Source organism: Eschscholzia californica, unplaced genomic scaffold (assembly GCF_041429995.1).
Source record: "Eschscholzia californica isolate CP2 unplaced genomic scaffold, dmEscCali1.0.p SCAF_5, whole genome shotgun sequence".
NCBI classification, from domain to species: domain Eukaryota; kingdom Viridiplantae; phylum Streptophyta; class Magnoliopsida; order Ranunculales; family Papaveraceae; genus Eschscholzia; species Eschscholzia californica.
In genome coordinates, this window is record NW_028238472.1 from 49,858,151 (window position 1) to 49,878,007 (window position 19,857).

Below are 19,857 nucleotides of genomic sequence, written 5' to 3' on the forward strand. Positions count from 1 at the left end.
TCATAAATAAATTCGAATAAAGCCAAGTATCTCCATTAGAAAAAGAAAAAAGAGAAATGTAACTTGGATTATCAAACTAAATTTTGACTTTTTTTACTTATAAATAACAATTTTGCCAAATAACAAAGAGAAGGTAATGAAGAGAAGTCCCTCTTCCCCCATTTCTCTTGCGTTTTCTTATCTCTCTAGAACTCTGTTTTTTTTCTTATTTAATCTTTAGTTCTTTTTCTACTTTATCTCTCTAACTTTGTTCTTTGTAGTGAGATTGAGAGGAGGAAGAAGAAAGTGATTACATTGTTCCTGGGGTATTCTCTAACTTTGTTCCTTGAGTATTCTCTTTCTTTTGGAGAAGGGAAGAAGAAGAAAAAGGAAGGAGAAGAAGAAGAAGGGCGTGGTAGGTCAAACAAAAGTTGAGGCATTGCCTCTTAAACACACATTGTCTTTAACCAAATTAAGAATTGCCTTTGCTTATAACAACTTTGGGCATTGCGTATAAAATGTCCCTTCTTTTTTTCTTTTAAAGCAAAAGAACTTCTACTACAAGCAAAGTTAACCTATACTTTTAGTTGCCGAACGACACTTTAGTCTAACCAGACAACAGAAAATCGACTTTCCCGTAAACACGACTTCCCGCAAAATTAACTTTCCCAACCTCATTTTCTCACGTAACAAAGGGAACTTAGAATTTCATGTCAGGCATCCAAAATATTATCTGCTAGACTTATATGGACTTTGGTCATACAAAGTTAGACTATATGTTGAGTCCAATAGTCAACTTGTTTGTTTTACCGTAAGTTTCAGCTTCACCCCCATAACTTCCGACCAACGTCCACCACCGTCATTTTTTACCCCAACAGACCACCTCCCATTACCATCACCCAAGTGTAAAAAAACCACTAAGTCATACAGGAACAGGTTATTGTCACAGAGAGGAAAGAGATTAGGGAGGGTTTCGAGTCCCGAGTGGGATTTCATGCAGTGTATGTAACAAAGACCTCTATATCAATTGGTTTTACTTGCTCCAATATTTTGCCAACTTGAATCGACCCAAAACCATCTTTACTTTGAGTTCAAGACAACACTACATGTAAATTTGTTAAAAGAAAATGGGAAGTGGTTATTACTTCCAAACTTAGAGTTCGACGAAGAAGTTGTTATTCCAAACTTAAGAGTGTTGCTGAGCTTTCAATCATCATACTTATTTGAATCATAGTCTCTCCAACAAAGTGTTGCAATCTAGTGAGACTATGTGAAATGCAAAGTGGAGCACGCATGACCACAAAAGAAAATAGGGCCGGACCAAATACTATTAGTTAACCTCTTCATTTTGATCCTAATTTATAGCATTTCTAGTTTCGAGATGGGTAAAACCCTAACGAACCTGCTCTTTTGTAAGCACCAATATGAAACTTTCATACCATAAAAAATGAAATACAAGCTTTTCTATATGGAACTTCGTGTCTGTAGTAACTATCGTTTTAAAAATATTACCTCATATTGTACCAAAACTTTAGCAGGAAAGAAAACTCATGGATCAAGAGTCACGCGACGAATCTTACAAACAAGGTTAGCAGTTGGTAGGTCAAGTTGGTTTCCGGAGTCCGATTTGATTAGTTCAGACAATTGGTCTCTTGGTGTTGAAAGACATCTATGGAATGTGGCAAGTATAGGTGGAATGGGCATAGACAAAGCGGCAAGAATGTTACTCAAGTACTCGATATCAGCTGACAGTTGTTGTGCTCCTCGATCTGTTATATATTGAATTCCCCGTAATTGCTCCATGTAAAGTGCTGTGGCACCCTCTGCTACCTATTTAAATTTATAAAATTGTTGATATTAGTAACATATTATGTGGCGAAAGACGAATGCAATTCCAACTACAATCGCAACTTGTAATTGAAACATAGTACGATAAAATTAGGCCGAAGACCCAAGTTTGTGTTGGTCTTGATTAAAAGACATGCCAATATTCTTAGGCTTGGGTTCCCTGTGCAAATTTATGCGAAACTTACTCTTGCAAACCCGTTCAACCCTTTCATAGGGAGTTGAAGCTTAAAAAAGCAAAATAATCATGCATATGTTTCAACACATCGTGGAATGTGTTGAAGAAACAAAGGATAAATGGATAATAAAAGCAATGATTGAGGAACTATATCTTCTTCCACAATAGAAAGAACAATCAAGGGTCCAAGATATCAGTTGTTGATTTGAGGAACATTTACTTTCTCGACAATGGAAAGAACAGACGGGTTGATTGCACTATTGCTTAGATCTTCTTCCAAGAGATCAATACGATTTAGTAAAACGAAGTTTTCTATTTTATTTTATTTTTAGTTGATTTTAAGACATCTGAAGACCGTAAAGGGTCTTGTTTCCAAATCAATGTTTTATATCCCCGTGCACAAGCTTGAAAATAGGGGATGAGAATCTATTAGGAAATAAGAGGAGAGAAGCAAAACCATTGTTACCTTGAACATCCATTCAGTTGCAAAGAATTGGGCTTCATCCGTGTTTCCATCAGAAGAGATACCCTCAGCAAGTGGTTCCAACTGTTGAGGTAAAGTCAGCAGATATTCCCCAACACTAGTCACGTAGCTCTGAGGATAAGCACTAAAACTTGGCAGATGGAAAGTATTCTGCTCCTCCATAGCGGACCAAATAGGTAATCGAGCCACATCGCTTAGGCGTTGACGTACTTTTGATATAAGAACATCATAGACAAGTCCATTTACTGTCTCTGCAAATGCTGATACTCTTTGTGATGCAAGTGGAAGCGCATGGAATCGAGGATCTTTAGACTGCAATATTATATGAAATGGTGTTATTTTTGGACAATATATAAGATCATATTTGAGCCGAAGGGGTTTTGCTAACTTAAGTTACTCAAGTTGACAGCTTGGGCCAATTGAAAAAACGTTTTATAGTGAGATAAGCTGTCTCCGACAAGCTTAAACATAATTTTAACAGACCGAAGCTGGTTTGCGTCTACCATTGAACAGGAATCAGTAAAAACAGAGCTAGAAAAGCTACTCATTTTGCTCGAGGGATCCTAATGCTATAAGATCATTGTATTGTCATTTGGCATGCATGTACTTTAAGAAGTTGGCGTAAATAATTTTTGTTCTTCACTTTTTCCTCCTTAGGGAGATAATGAGAACCCCCTTCCAGGAAAGAGGAAATAGAAATAAAAACTGAAGAGTTGCAAATAATGCATGTACTAGGCGGTAACTAAATTTTGAGGAACTACAGGAAGCCATAATACCTGATCTAAGAGGTTGAAGAGTCTCTTAGCTTTATCGGGAACATCAATGAGACGGAGAGCTGCAACATCCAATGAAGCCCTTCCCACAAAAGATACTTCTCCATTTCCATCATCATTACCCACATGTGACTGGTTTTGATCCACATTTGAACCGAATATTGAAAGAGACAAACTAGTGCTTAGACGAGCTAGGGTAGCTCTAAGGGAAGCTTCAAAAACTGAGGACCTGCTGGTTAAGCAATCTGCAACTGTAAGAATCTGTAATGCCCCTTGTACGATAGACCACTCTTCCTCCTCCGAAACATTTTCCTGTTTACGTGTATTATGGGCTCCTTCCCTTTTGTCCAACCCCAATTCTTTCTTTGAACCAGAGGCATCGGCATTGTAATCAACTCCACACACAGCTCTTAACGATTTTAAAATTTCTTGTAGAGAAGATATAAACTGCAACATTACGTCATCCAGCGCCAAAATTAGTTCATCTGCTTCTGCACCTCCAGTAAAGTTTATGCATCTTTCAACAGATGCTTCAAGAAGCACAATAACTTGTGGAATTGATTCTTCCATCCTTCTAACAGTTTCACTTAGTTCAATACCCTGGGCCCCCACTCCACGAGCAACTGCCCCTCTAAGATCCAATCCAGCAATCTCAGAAGATAGGATGGCACGTTCTATCTGTCCATACCTAGAAAAGAAAGATGGTCTGATAAGTTTCGACTTGCAACCAAAGATTATGTTGTAAGATCACCTATGCTACGGGCTCCACCAACTGAATACCAAATTTACTATGTATCATGAAATTTACCCAACTAAAAAGGCTAAATTAAGAAGACGACATTCATTAATAAGTATTTCACCTTTGCTTATATGACCCATAAGGAGAGTATATCGACTTTAGTGTATCCAATAAAATTTGAAGAGAAGATTCTGAGAACAAGTGTTGAATATTCCTTGCAAAAGTACTCGTCATATTGTGCAACTCAATCAATGTCTCGAGATGCTTGGTCTGAATCTTAGTACCTTTCGGCATATCACCAGATAAGATATCTAGTATACCTACAACATAAAACATGAAAAACAAAATTAGGAAACAGTAGATGGCAGTTTCATCACGCATCAAAATAGTTCAGGATACTTGTCAACACGAGCAAAATCTAATAATTACTAACGCTACCTTTAGATAGTGTCCTCGTTTCGGCAACAACTTCACCAGTAGCTAGGTTAATGCGAGAAACAAAGCTTGCACCAAGTGTGGTCATAACCTCAACCAATAATTTTGGGACAAGAGTTCTGTAATCATCAGGAAAAGCAACCATACACCTGCAGATATCACGAGTTTTTAGTTATAAGCAATCGAGTTACTTTATCAAATCATTGGAGAAAGTACTCTTGTTTTTTTATGAAAAAAAAAAAAAAAGAACTGCTGAAGATAATCATACCACTTCCACTCTTGTTCAAGATAGAGCAGTACTTCGTCATAGAAACTTGGCAACCAAATGGAGAAAGGAAGTGTAGATAAACTAGATGAAGGCTCTGTAATGCTTCCAGTCCTTTCAAATTCATGCTTTTCATTTAAAAGCTTGTCAACTCGTCGCCTGGACTCAAAGTCTTCCCAGAGTTTCTTGATAGGTTTCAGGTGAATCTTTGTGTAGTATTGTTCTACAGACTTGAACCTCCCAATTCGGAGGAGGATTTGTCTTAAATCTTGAACAGCATCAATCTATCATAGAAAAGAAAAAGGAAATGTTAAGAATTATATGCATTTGAAGTTGAGTGAGATCAAAAGTAAAAACAAAATAGCTCGAATCAACTTTTATATGGAATTTTGACCTTGCGGTTAGCTAAAGCATCAGATAAACGAGGCTGGACCATTTCTTCTAGCCTATCCTCTAAGACTTCAAGCTGCTTTCTAACATTAGCAAACTCTGCAACCTGGAAAAATAGCTCACGGGTCAGAAATATATAAAAAGTTCATACACCATTTCAAATTTCAAGGGCTATTAAATAGTTTAGCTAACATCGAAGATTAAAGAGAGTAATTACCTCACCAACGGCAGACAAGCAATGCCTCATATTGGCCAAGGTTTCTGCTGCCCGTGGAAGATCTCCACTAGCAAAAACATCCTCCACCGTAGCACTTAGTTGAGTTAACCCTGCTGCATCCTGTTTTCAATCAAAGTTAGATAAACCCACATGATAAAACCATAGATATAAAAAATCATAGGTACCTGCAGAGTTTCATAAGCCGCTTCCATTCTTTGCTTGACAATATCAACTTTAGCCAAGGCTGCAATTGATTCAGCTGAGGAACCCTCAGCCTGCAGTTAAAAATATAATATCCATGAATATTTAAATCGTCATTTGAGGTCATATCGAAGCTCTAATCAGATATAAAATGAGAATAGAGAAGCTACGCAGGAATACTGTTTTCTATTGAGCTTAAGTGCAGATATATGTGCAGAATAATCTTTAACTTCGAACAATAATAGCTCATTTGGCGAATTCACTAACACTTGTATTATTTTACAAGAAATGCTTTCCGAAAAGCATTTCTTTTAAAATAAAGTATTCATTTTGTTTCATAACCTTGATCATTCATTAAACTCAAATTACTTTAGTGTTGATGGGTTATGTTAATGAACTCCTTGAGTACTTCGAGTCATCAATCCACCAAGTCAATTAAGCAAGGATGAGATATTCATTCCAAAAGGCAATTAACTCCTCCTGTGGGTAAGCAAGTCGAGCATCTCACTCCTCCCCAAGTAAAATCAGTTACAGATAATGTAAGCTATGATGTTGATTTAAGTTGTACTGCACATTTTAGAGGACACATTATACACATATACATGAGAGGAAACCTTCACGTTCGGTCCGGTTTTGAAGGGTGGAAAATATATTGGAATCCATCTCAATTTTTCTTTTGGTTCGGTCCATACTGAAAAGTCTACTTTTTTTATGATAATGAGGTTCATTCGAATATAGAAATCGACCTGGAAATACAAAATCCCACTTTTTTCAACTACTCAAGGATTCAATATATTTCGAAATCAAGAAATCTCAACTGGAGCAAGTGGTATCACAGAACAATTAGCCGGTCGAGACTAGTGAGTCATTAAAGATAATTCATTGGTAGAATGGAAAGAATTAGAGTAATGCCTAGCCTACCCCGACTACTAGGTCAAACTCCGGCACAGTTAGAATGAATTGATTGCCAAAAACATAACTGACTCAAAATCCTAATCAGAATAGAACTGAAAGTAACAAATTCAGTTTCAATTTCAATTTCAATTTGGTGATATTGATAGTGATCCGAGTTAGAGATTTTTTTTACCTTTTTGAGTTTGAGGATGATACCAGAAACAGAAGAACGAAGAGAAACGGCATCATCACGAAGACGAATAACATCACGACTAGCACGAGGAACACGAAGAAGAGCAGCACTACTTTGTTCTTCAAGAGAAGCAGAGATCTCTTCAGACATCATTTGAAGTTTCATTTCCAGATCTGCTAAGTATTTCTCCACTGATTCTTCTTGAGTTGGATGTCGTGATTGGATTGCTGTGTTGATCCATTTCTTCGATTCGAATTTCTCTTCTGAGAATGCTCCTAGATCTATCATTCTCTCTAAAATCTCTCTACTTTCTCTCTCTAGATCAAATTATCATATTTCGCTCTGTTCCTCTTGGATTTCTCCAAACGTTTTGTTGTTGAAGAAGCGAAAATTTCACCGGAGTAAAAAGAAAGAAAGATTGTTTCTATGTGATATATGGAGTTTGGGTTTTGATATGTAGAGACTTGACTTTTCTTGGAAAAATTAGTCAATCTAAGAAGACCAATTTAACTATGTTCTCTTATGTCTTACGGAAGGACCTAATAATAAGTAGGAGCAATAAAACTAGAAATCGAGTTGAAGAGTTGGGTTCATAGAGTATCGGTTAAATGTTATTGGTTTAGTAATAATTAATCCAATTATTGATCTTTTAAATAGAGAAAAGATAGACAGAAAACAAGAGGGAAGGGTAGAAAACTAAAAAGCGAAACGTTGTCTTTAGAAAACAATAAGTTGATAGAGTCAGCCAAATCCCAAACAGATGTGAAAGAGAATTTTAAATCAACGACTGTCATATCGTTCGGGACAAAAACCAAAAGAAAGTTTACATTCAATCCCACACGAAAGTTTACATTCAATCCCACATGTTGATTTGGGATTCCATCTCAATTCTGCACGAGATTTTAATGACTAGATAATGTGACGTTAACTAAAAATAATATCGTCAAGTTTTTCAATTGTTCTTTATATTTTAAATCTTTTTTCTTTTTGTAAATGTCAGCATACTTAAAAGGAGTATGAGTGTATGACCCCGTGTCTCGAACCCTTGACCTATAAGATAAAAACCAACTTGGTAACCACTCCAATCAAAAGTTGTTGACTATGTTTTAAATTTGTTCGGTGCAAATTTAACCAACACTTAAAAGATGAGAGAAAGAGGGCAAGACGAAGATGAGAGAGCAAAAGAGAGAAGAAATTAAAATAAGAGCCAAAGGGCAAACAAATTAATTTGTGGACTCAAAATAAAGATGTCGGGATGTCATAATCTAATTGACCAAGTCTTTATTCGCTCGATTTTTTTTTTGAAGAACGCTCACTTACCGTTTTGGAAAGTCAAACCAGAAGTTACCAAAAATATGAGATGAAAAAGGAAGATGGTCATAAACTATGGATCCAATAAGTACTCGACCGTAGAAAACAGTAGTGCTAGGGAAAGAAATTCCGGCCAGACTCTGACAAAAATTCGATGTGACTTCCTATGATTGGAGCTTCAAATGATTCATACCCACATATTTTCCAATCAAGGGAGGCCAAGTCAGATTTCTGTCCAGAGTGTCTACTCAAAATTTCTTCTTCCCAAGCATTTTTCCTATGAAAAAGATAACAAATTGAAAAACAAAGTTATGTTGGGCTGTATAAGAACCAAAATAACATAAGAAAACCATCGAGATTAATTTTTCATCATATTATATAAATTCAAAAACTTGTTCTAACAGATAATTCTACAATGATATGTTCACAAAGAGGTCTCCAAGGCGCGCACCTCGTCTGCAATGCTTTTTTCGTAATCCTGAACTCTGAACTAAATAATTTTGCATCGTTAAACTAAGAACGGTAAGTTCTCAAAATCTAACAAACACGAAACCCACTTTTTAATACTCCACCAAGCGTGTTTCTTTGGGAACTCCAACCTTCTTCAACCTCTCAACAACTGATTTCCGTTCTATTTCTGAAGCTTCTATCCATCTTTGTCGTACTTTCTGCAGCTCAGGGAGCAAATCAAAACCTACCCGTTTCTCTAAAGACGTCAAAGACAACTGCTTCCATTGTTGGTCAATGGCAGAGAGTGGGATGGCTTTCTCCTGTGAAAATTGAACCAACTCGTGTGCACAAGGTAAGCCATGTGTATTACGAAGTATACACCTACTTTCATACAACAACAACAAGTGTTACATAACATTATAACAACAAAGAAAAGAATAAGGTAGTGTTTGTTTTTCTCTAAGTCAGATCTGAAATCTAACTTGAAGTCTGAATTAACTCGAGTTAGATTTCAGAATTTTGTTTTTATCTGACTTGTGATGTCTGACTCCTCTTGATGGCTGATTAAACTGATTTTGGGTCCATTGAGTCAGTTAGGATGAGTCAGAGATAGACAATGAGAAAAACAAGTGCCACCTAAGAGGAATTATAAACTTAACTTGATATAGTACACACCTACAAGAAGCTTCATTCATCCCTACTACCTCATTCCGCTTCATCTCTTCCATGATACGGTCAATTGCTTCCTGTGAAACATGTTTCCATAGCTCCCTAAGTATCAAAATTTGATGATCTTGTTTAACATGAGTCAAGCTCAACTGAAAACTAGCTTCGATTTCGACATGTTCGTTTTGAAACATCTTGTGCATTCCTTCCCAACAAATTAGAGAATTACGATATATCAACCAGGAGTTCACCTTACACCGCTCTCTCTCAGCTCTATCAGTCGATGTGTTTCCATAGTGCTTTATTTTACTTGTCCATGCATTTACAAATCTCTCTTTCTGATCAAACCATATCTCACATATGTAAGAAATACACGACCCATGAGTTGTGGCCCACGTTGAAACAAACTTAGTAATAGTATCACCATAAACATTCGCCGTCTCTGCAGATTGCAAAGTTTTCCAATCTGAAAAGAATCTTTCCCACGTTTCTTCGCTGTCAAATGACTTCCTACAATTATCATGTATGTTCTTATCGATATGCGACGTGCATAAAATTGTGTCGGCTTCTGGAAATACTACATGGATCCCATTTAATAATGCAAGTTCTTTATCCGTTACAAATACAGAGGGAAGGTGATTTGGTCTATATATTGTCTTGAGATGTGTCAAAGCCCAAGTATAGTGCTCTTCGGTTTCCGAATGTAAAAACGCAAATGCAACTGTAAAATATTTACCTGTAGATGTCATGCCCATAACATGAAAGAGAGGCATATTGAACTGATTGGTTTTGAACGTGCAATCAATAATTAGAACCGACGGAAAGCACTGGGCAAGCATAGCAGCCTCTGGATGCGTCCAAAATATATCTGTGATCTCGTCAGATTCTGGATCTCTTCTATTATACTCGACATAGTGATGCTTAGTTACGAAATTTATCAGCTGAGTCATCGGGGATATTTCTTTCATATCATATTCATATCTTCTTAGTTTTGCTCTAGCATTGTATATGGTTTTAATCGTAGAGTGGTTTTCCTTGTTGTTTTGCTTTAATGCCTCAAGTACTTGTCCAGGAAGACAACCACCACTAATTAGAGTAACCACTAATTCCTCTTCATCTTTTTTCAACCTGCCCGCATATGCATGTCCAGTTAATGTAGTTGGAAGCACATGATTATGAGTCCCACGTATCACTTTCAGAGTCCATTTATTGATTTCTCGACATATACTTCTCAATTTAAAAGGGCATCCACATTTTTTCGAAGTGTCTCTTTTCCTCTTCTTTTTACTTTCAGTGACATTTAGTTGGTCATCCTTCTTCGCATGACTGTGATAACTACCACCTCTTTCACATTGAAGTTCGACTATTGATCCCTTAATTGCCCGTCTATTACTTGTCTTTGATATAACGATGACTGTTTTGTTCTTTCTTCCTACCTCTTGACACCATTGAACAACTGCTTCACGAGATTCAAATTCCTAAGATAACAGAAAAATAATAAGTGTGATTGTTACGACTACAAACTGCCAAAGAAGAAGAATGAAAACCATACCATGTTTGTCTCAAACTCTTTGGTCAAGTCGATTGTAATACTTGAGGTAGGATTGTGTTCGTCCATAATGTTAATATCTTTTGCAAAAGTTCCAGCTTCCTTCTCGGCCATATTCAACATAATTACAATGAAAACCAAAATAAAATAAGACTAGAGGATAATTGGTAAGTTACAGAATATTATATTAATTTTTTTGTACAAAATGTATGACTATGGAAGAAATTCTGGTTCAAGACACCAAAGATAAATTTTTGCAACAAGTCTCCGAATTATTTGCAAAATCCCTATACGTGAGTTAGTGAACTATGAAATAAGGTTCTTAATAAGAAAAATATAGAAAAATAAACTCATTACGTCAATGTCTATCTCACCTCTAATTGGTTCAATTGCAATTCATTCACTGGGTTTGAAGATTCGACATCTTTCACACAAAAACTCAGGGAAGTGGTTTCCTCCATTAAAGGGTTTTCTTCCACAATATCTTCATCCTCCATCCTTCGAGCTGTTTCGGTTGACGTTGTTGGTCAAATAAAGTTGAACAACGAACGATTGAGAAAGTTAGGAGTATCAACCTTGTTCCGTACTCAATTTATTTTTGTTTGAAGGTTGAAAACGAATTTTGGTTGTTCACGTTAAAATGCTAGAGTTGACTCCCTATCACTCTATTGTGATCTCCAGTCTCCACCATAAAAATCTATTTTGGTTGTTCAGATAAAAACCTAGACAGAAGAATGACAGAAGAGAGCGTCAGAGCGATAAGTACATATTATTCCTTCAAAATAAAATAACCCATCAATGCTACCAAACAATTAAAAGCATTATCAACCTGACGTAAAACGAAAGTTTCATGCGCGAAAGAATTGTTCTTCATTCATTTAGATGACCTTGCAGACCAGGGTTTAACGTATCATTTTGTCTTCATTAGACGTTAGGACTTTGGGATGGATTTGGCGCCCCAATTGGTAAATGGAGAAGCCTAGGATGGTCTAGAGCAGTCTCATGCCAAGGAAGAACCTTGTCCTGGCCTGAAATAGGCTATTGGGCATGGGCGGTGTCTAAATCAAAGGCTACACTAAAATTGCATCAGAATCTACAATTAAGTCTTGGAGTTAACCCACATTGGTCCTGGGAGGAGGGTGGCTGTCACTATATAAGTATGAGGGAAAGCCTCACCCTTTGAGCTAGCTTTTGGAGTGAGATATGCCCAAGACCATTTGTAGGCAAGGAAAAGCCAAGACCACTTCAGGGCAACGAAGCCCCACGGACACACCAACACTAAGTGTTGATCGATAAGGTGCGAGAAAGAAACAAGAATCCAAATTAGAATCCAAATTAAACTAGGAAACTTTTAACTCTTATATAAGTAATTACAAACTAATCAAGTAATACTAGAGAGTAAACGTAATTAATGAAAGAAACAAGAAAATATCCTGCAAGCCAAACCAAAGTAAATTGCCCTAAATCTTACCATATTAAGCATTTAAGCATTTAATAGGCTATATATAAAATCCACTAGAGATCCAAATTCCAAAATCATCAGCAAATTTTAGTGTATCAAGGGTTTTATGAGGTTTTTAACAAAATTACAGTTTTTCATAATGGAAAATTGTCACTCTCAATACATAATGCTATACCTAATTCAGCTGAATATCTACCCATTTTTGCACTTAATTTGTTAATAACAAATCATATTACCCAAAAAGTTCAGAAATAAATCTTACTCAACAAAATTCGTTCAAAAAAAATTTCAAAAATTGATTAAAAAAAATCATACATAGTTAGATATATGATTCCATTCTCTTACTTTCATCTCCTTTTACTACAATTAGATTGTACAGAATTCCTAAATAAAAGCTAGTAAAGTTAGGGTTTCAAGGAGACAGAGAGAGAGAGAGAGAGAGAGAATTCTCCATACCTGTGAGAAACCGACCATCCGGCGATGGTAGAATTGCCGGTAGAGTAGAGAGGTGAAGAGAAATGTTGGAGAAAACGGAAGTTAGAGAGAGATTTTGGAATTTCTGAAAAGAAGAGTCAATAGAAAAACAATGATCTGTTTGTTCCTTGAATAACTTTTTTTTTAAGGTTGTATTTTAGTTTAGTCCTGTTTCTTAATTTATATTTCAATTTAGTCCAGGATTTAAACTTTAATTTATTATTTGTGAGCTAATTCCTCTTTGCCTCCTAGTTTATGAACACTAGTCTACTGACCCCCCTACTTTTTCCTCCCCCTCCGTCAAGCTCCTATTAGCGTTCATTTAATGTGTGATTCGTGTGAAAATGATTTGAATGTCAGGTTGAATAGTTTCTGACTATGAAACAAAATAGATTTTCGAGTGGGGAATTCAAATTTGGTGTTAAGTAAGGTTGCCAGGGAATTTGAGTCCAGTCTTCTATACAGTGTGTGCCCTTGGTAAAAACTCTACCTCTCTCTCTCTCTCTCAGTTTTTCACAACTCTACCTCTCTGTCTTCCTTTTTCACACAGTACTCGAACCTGTCAGAGGGAGGAACGATTGAGGAAAGAGAGAGTGGGAATAGAACAAAAGCGAGAGGACACGCGAGGGAGGGAGGGAGGGAGGGAGGGGGGGGGGGGGGAGAACCAAAAGCGGGCTGACGAATGCGAAATATTTCTTTTGAATACTTCCCGCTTATTAAAATGAATCTTCTGTCCTTGCTATACAAAATGACATAAAAGACATTATCATCAACATCGACCTCCATAACTTGTATATGCTATAAGAGATCCGAAACCCTACTGATTTCTCGGTAACATTGAGATATCACCCAAGTGTAAGAAACAAATTCAATTTAAGAGGATATGTATAGGCGCCTATATATACCGAGTAGACGATAGAATTGTATTGAGTATAAACAAACCAAACCAACAATTCAAGATACTCCACTTTGCAATGTATAGTATAAACCCTAAGAGACCTCACTAACAACAAAGAATACCAAGGGTGAAACTCAATTTATATGTCAATATCAGGATCAGTCAAAAACACTGAAGATTAAAAATGAACTTTCTCTCTCTACCCATTTGAATTCTCTGTACATCATAGAGTGGTTAAGTAAGAACAGAAAGCCACTATCATTCACTAGTACTAGTCAGTGTCTTCACCTTTGCTCATATAACCCTTTCAGAGAATATACTGACATCAGTTTATTTAATAAAAGAAGCCGAAGAGAAGATTCCAAAAAACCATCGTTTAATACTCCTTGACGTATTTCCCGACTTTAATCAATGCTTCAACATACTTGGCAGAATCTTAGTACCTGTATGTCAGCATATATTTCCGTGTAAGATATCTTGTATGCGTAAATTCTCCAAATAAACCATGAGAATCAAGACGGAGACTACGAACATAATAATAAATTTTTAAACCATGTGAAGGATTTCAGCAAGAAGAAGTACAAAGATTCATGGGAACTTGAACCGAAGATCCATAGGACATTAACTTCAGTAACAAAGTTAAAAACAAAATCTATTACCAAATCACTGAGGAAACTATTGAGAACAATATAGTACATAATTATATGAAGTTGATCAAGGTCCAAGTAAATAAATAGAACATAGCGAGAAATGATTTCATAGGGTAGTATGACCTGTAATGTGGCTAAAGCTTCGGAAGAATGAGGCTAGACCATTGCTTTTAGCCTATCCTCCAATAATAGAAAATAGCAAGTCGAGAGAATGTATTACCTCACCAATGGCAGAAAACCAGTTCCTTGTGTTGGCTGAAAAGAGAGACCTGATAGAAAATGGAGAAAATTGAAAACTAACAAGGGATCCAGACATAACTACAATGTATAGAGAGACTCCATTGAAACTTGAGCCAAGTTTTTAAAACTACAAGGAGTCGGGAAGTAACTGAAGATTTAAAGACTTACCGGGAATCAGAAATGCTAATTAGAAGTCTCGAATCAACTTAATGGATAACGGGAGTTGCACGTAAAGCATGATGAATCGTCTTTTCTCTCTCCCGTCTTCTTCGAACTTTTTTTTTCCATTAAGTCTTCTTCGAACTTTTCTCTGGTCTCTCTTGACTCTTCACCTGCTTCTAAAACTTCTTTATTTCAAACCTATTTCCAAAGACCTATTTCTAGAAACCTATTTTTAGGAAGTTAGTTTGAAACTTCTTTCAAGGAAATGAGTCACAGGCAAGTCAGTAGGGCTTGAGGACTCGGCCGAGTCCAACGCGTAAATCGCTAAACCTCTGGCTGGGAGTTTGGCCAGGTATGGGCTCGAGCTCTCCTCAAGTCCGAGCTGAGTTACTCAGCCAATTTCGACTGCGCAGAACTTGAGATAGTCGATTCATAGGACTAAATTTGATTAAGAGTTAGAAGTAATTCATCTCCTGATGCAGTGTTCATCGACAGCTAATTCACATAAACAGTGTTCTTCCTTCAATGGAGAAGCTGAAGTGACACGTTTCATAACAAAAAAGGCAAGTTTGTGACACTACTAATAAATATTGGTTACTTTTCTCTTTTTAGAACTCAAACAAAATATTAAAATGTGGAAGTAAGAATAATGTACAATGCTCATATAGGTATTGAACTAGGAGTTCCAATCTCATTCATCTCCTCAACAATTGCCTTTCTTTCCATTTCTGACCCTTCTATCCATCTTTGCCGGATTAATTGCAGCTCAGGAAGGAAATCAAAACCAACTCTTTTTTTCAGAATAGATATCGAGCATAACTGCTTCCATTGTTGGTCAATGGCAGAGAGGGGAATGGGTGTACTTTCCTCGACATATTGAACCAATTCGTGAGCACATGGTAAGCCATGTGTTTTACGAATTACACACCTGCAGTGTCATAATACATTAGAAGAATGCTAAAACAGTTCATATGTCATTGGCTTGAGTTTGTATAAAACTTACCTGCAAGAGGCAACATCAATCTTGACAGTCTCTATGTGCTCCATCTCGTCCAGTATATAGTCCATAGCTTTTTGTGAAACATTGTATCTCAATTCTTTAAATGGTAATATTTGATGACTACTTTTAACAGAAGTCGAGCTCATGTCAAAGGAGGCTTTAATCTCGACATGTTCATTTTGAAACATTTTGTGCATCCCCTCCCAACAATTTAAGAAGTTACGATGTGAAGTTCCTAACCATGCATTTACCTTAGCATTCTCGCCCTCGATTCTTTTTAATGTTGTGTTTCCGTAATGCTTTATCTTATTTACCCAAGCACATACAAAACTCTCTTTCTGAACCAACCACGCTTCACATATGTATGAAATGCATGCTCCATGAGTACCAGCCCACTTCGAAACAAAATTAGTAAGAGAATCACTGTATTTACTCTTCGACTCAGCTTGGCAAACATACTTCCAGTCAGAAAAGAACTTTTCCCACATTTCCTCTTTGTCAAATGACTTCTTGCAATTTTCCTGTATTGTGTTTTCAATGTGCCAGGTGCAAAGGATTTTGACAGCTCCTGGAAATACTATATTGATCCCATTTATTAATGAAATGTCCGTGTTTGTGACAAATACAGAGGGAACGAGATTAGGACCATACATGGTCTTCAAGTTTGTCAGTGCCCAAGTGTAATTCTCTTCTGTTTCTGCCTGTAAAAATGCAAATGCAACGGTGAAATATTTATTTGTGGAAGTCATTCCAACTGCTTGAAAGAGAGGCATCTTAAACCGATTTGTTTTGTAGATGTCTATAATTACTACAGATGGAAAACACTGAGCAAGCATTGAAGCCTCCTGATGGGTCCAAAATATATTTGTAAGCTCATTGGAATTTGGATCCCTATTGTTATACTCCACATATTCATGTTCTGCCAAAAATTTCATCAATTGTCGCATGGGTAATCTTTCATCCATCTTAAACCCTTTTAGTCTTGCTTTAAGATTGTATATGGTTTTCATAGTAAAGAGGTTCTCTTTGTTGTTTTGCTTTAATGCCTCAAACACTTGTCGTGGGCGAACACCACTGCAGCTAAGAGTCAATAACAATTCCTTTTCTTCCTCTTTCAAGCGAGCAGGTGCTGCTATCTCTGGAAGTTCATGATTGTGCATCCCGCATGTCACTTTCAGAGCCCAACTATTGATTGCTTTACAAGAACTCCTCAATTTAAAAGGACACCCGCATTTTTTCGAAGTGACCTCCCTCTTTCTTTTATTATTGACTTCTGATTGGCCATCCCTTTTACGGCTATGATAAACACCACCTCTTTCACATCTTAGCTCGACCGAAGACCCCTTAATTGCCGGGGAAGTAGAGGTCTTTGCTATAACAAGTACAGAGTTGTTCTTTCTTCCCACCTCTTGACACCACTGAACAACTGCTTCTCTCGATTCAAATTCCTATTTTAAACACAAAAGCTATGAGGTTTAGTGTCATCGCGACAACTTGGAAACTTAACAGGAAACATGATTTTCTTCACAAGGAAAAAAGACGAATGACTGTACAATCATACCTTGTCTGTCTCAAAATATTTGGTCAAGTCGATATGAATAACCGAAGTTGGGCTGTGACATTCCACGATATTGAGGTCTTCTACAAGATCTTCAACTTGCTTTTCGGCGACCTTCGACACAGTTACAATGACAACCAAATGAATAGCACAAAATTGATTAGTTATAAGTTGTATCTATGTTGATGTCACCTGTTAACTTGTCATATTAAAAATAGACAGGTTATGTATAATTTGGATTGAGTCATTTACAATTCACAATTGAATGCAACAAATTTTGGGAGAAAAGAAGATTGAAAATGTAAAGAAAGACTATAGACTATATATAAATAAACTGTTAGTGTTTTATTTCAAAACTCCAGCTTAGGCTCTATCTGACCAGTGGAAGTTGTTCGTCCACATCCTCCAAATTAACAACCAGATATCAAATAGCAATGTTAAGAACGACCACTAGTGCTGACAAAATAAGCATTACTGGATCGTTCAACCGCAGTAGGTGTAGAGTGTACTGACTTGATTATTGTTTAAGTATATCCCCAACTAGTGTACTAATCGACCAACATCCTATTGTACGGATACCTTTAAAAGAAGTAAGTGAAAACTATGTCAATCGTAGGGTATCTTACCTCAGTTTGGATTAAATGTGAATCTTTTCCCATATTTGAAGATTCCCCAACTTCCGCAAAAGAACTCTTTGAGTTAGGATCCTCAACTAAAGGCGCTTCTTTCGCAATGCGTTCATCCTCCATTTTTTGAGCTATTTTAGGTAACCATTGATGGTCAAATATTGCTGAACAATCAATAAAGCAAGAAATCAATAATTCCAAACAATTGAGACGGTTGGAGTAGGTTACCTCGTTTTCTTGTTAACATATTGGTTGCCCTTACAGTTGCCGCTTAAACTAAAACCTGCCCGAAAAAACTGAACAAATAAGCTAGAAAAAATATTATTAGAAGTGCATTTACAAGATGAAAGCAACATCAACCTTAACTAGTTAATAATTAATATATATTGGAACTCCAAATACTTTTAGTAATATGGAACTTTTACAGATGTCTAAGTCAGATCTCTAAACTGAAATATTGTTCATGTTTCCACGAAACAAAGAAGATCAATGTTACGATTCATTCTCCTAATCAGCAAAAAGTTCAGACTTTGAAAGCAGCGTAGAGAGAGCAATAAGGACTTTAACTGAAATATGTAACTTTTGACCAATGTAATTAAAATTATAAGAGAGAAACTTGCTTCATGGAGACAGTCATACAACAGAGTAAGGATGAAAACAACTTTCAGCAAAACTTAGTGTCGACCTTATATTGATGAATACAGAGAGGGTATAAGATAGGGAGAATGAGGTGGAGAAACTGAAGGGCAATATAATAAGAAGATAATGTAGATGAAACTCTATCAGATTATCAATTACAAAAACTGAAGTAAGGAGATGGGGACATCTAACCCTTTTTGGGCATACTGAACCGAAGGGGTTTCAGCTTTGTGTTGATAGAGTTGTAGAACAAAATCATTTTACAGGAGATAACTAAAATTAGTCCCTAGGAGCGACTCCCACTTTTAATAAATATAAGTACGAATCTTTTTGCAGAATTACCAAGTGTAGAAACGAGATTTCTTGCACAAAAAAGGATTTACACTGAGAAAAGGAAAAAAATTAAAGCACGAAAGGGAAAAACAAGTTAGAAATGTCATATAGAGACAACTTGTGGTTACTACAATATGTCGACAGCACTACATACGCAGGAAGGTGTTCATGCTAATATTAGTAAGCTATGTTCAAAAAAATATGTTTCCGCATCGATGCAGTTTTCTTTGACAATGTAAGACACTGCCTTGAGGTGGTAAAGAGGTGTAGCTCCAAGTTCTTTATAATCTAGTATTTTACGCTGTGATCGTATTTTATCATATTAAAAGTATATTTTATTGAATTTGTTTGTAGTACTACAAGAAATTAGTTTTTTAATAGTAAATATAAAGAACATAAAATGTTTTTATCCAATTGGTCACTACTCACTGCCCTTTTGATTACCTCCACAAACTAAAGAAAAAGAGAGGAAACGACAACATGAGTTACATCCCTTTACTGCATAGAGGGGCGTAAGTTCTGATGCCATGCACCTATATTTTGCGTTAAGGAGCGTGCATATGTGAGCACCTTGTGCGCCTTTTTAAAGGATGTAAGTAAGAAACTAGCAAAACACTCATAACATACATAGAATCCTTCAATATGCTATACTTTTCATTCATGTAACCAAAAAAAAGAAATTCAAGTGGATAGATTTGTTTACACATTAAAAAGTCTAATTAACACTTAATAAGATCAAATAGCACAGAACAAAATTGAAATAGCAATATTATTTGAGTTGATCAGAAGAACTAGATACTTGATTTTTTAAACCCAGAATTCAATTTCCATAATTTAACTGATTTGGGAGTTAATTTTCAAAATAATCAAACTTGACTATGTAAATTAAGCTCATTTATTTTCTGTTTTACAATTCCTTTTCTATCACACCATTAGCTTCCTTATCTAACCTAATTAACTTTAAGATTAACAAAAAATAAACTGTACAAATAAAATTGAGGAGAAAAGTAAAAGCTACTAATAAGTGCATTCAAAGAAGAAACAAAATAAAACTTACCTGTTGATCGACAGGTAGAATTAAAGAGGGGAAGAAAGAACCCCTAGAAATTGCAGCATAGGTGTTGAGCATCGATCACTGGCCAGTGAGAAAACAGAAGAAACGAAAATGGAGGGAAATTTTAGGTTAGAGAAATTAGAGATAGAGATCGGAGAATCTAGGGTTCGAAGAAGTAAAAACTCAAAATGG

The 19,857-nt window shown here is 36.3% G+C and overlaps 2 protein-coding genes across 2 annotated transcripts; both read right to left on the reverse strand.

Moving 5' to 3' along the window:
- Window positions 1-1,387: 1,387 nt before the first annotated feature.
- On the reverse strand, window positions 1,388-7,171 carry EYE (conserved oligomeric Golgi complex component-related / COG complex component-like protein). The gene is made up of 10 exons (XM_086643512.1): window positions 6,594-7,171; window positions 5,491-5,580; window positions 5,306-5,425; window positions 5,093-5,194; window positions 4,702-4,982; window positions 4,437-4,582; window positions 4,120-4,318; window positions 3,263-3,947; window positions 2,469-2,798; window positions 1,388-1,809 (listed from the first exon to the last, which is right to left on the reverse strand). The coding sequence occupies exons 1-10, from the start codon at window positions 6,879-6,881 to the stop codon at window positions 1,528-1,530; spliced, it is 2,523 nt and encodes an 840-aa protein (XP_086499638.1). The 5' UTR covers window positions 6,882-7,171; the 3' UTR covers window positions 1,388-1,527.
- A 1,187-nt stretch (window positions 7,172-8,358) lies between these two features.
- On the reverse strand, window positions 8,359-19,842 carry LOC147540166 (uncharacterized). The gene is made up of 10 exons (XM_086643203.1): window positions 18,220-19,842; window positions 17,868-18,057; window positions 17,640-17,770; window positions 17,017-17,127; window positions 15,459-16,903; window positions 15,119-15,383; window positions 10,944-11,090; window positions 10,573-10,671; window positions 9,030-10,498; window positions 8,359-8,735 (listed from the first exon to the last, which is right to left on the reverse strand). Exons 2-10 carry the CDS (start codon window positions 17,884-17,886, stop codon window positions 8,465-8,467), a joined length of 3,957 nt encoding a protein of 1,318 aa, XP_086499329.1. The 5' UTR covers window positions 17,887-18,057; window positions 18,220-19,842; the 3' UTR covers window positions 8,359-8,464.
- Window positions 19,843-19,857: the final 15 nt, after the last annotated feature.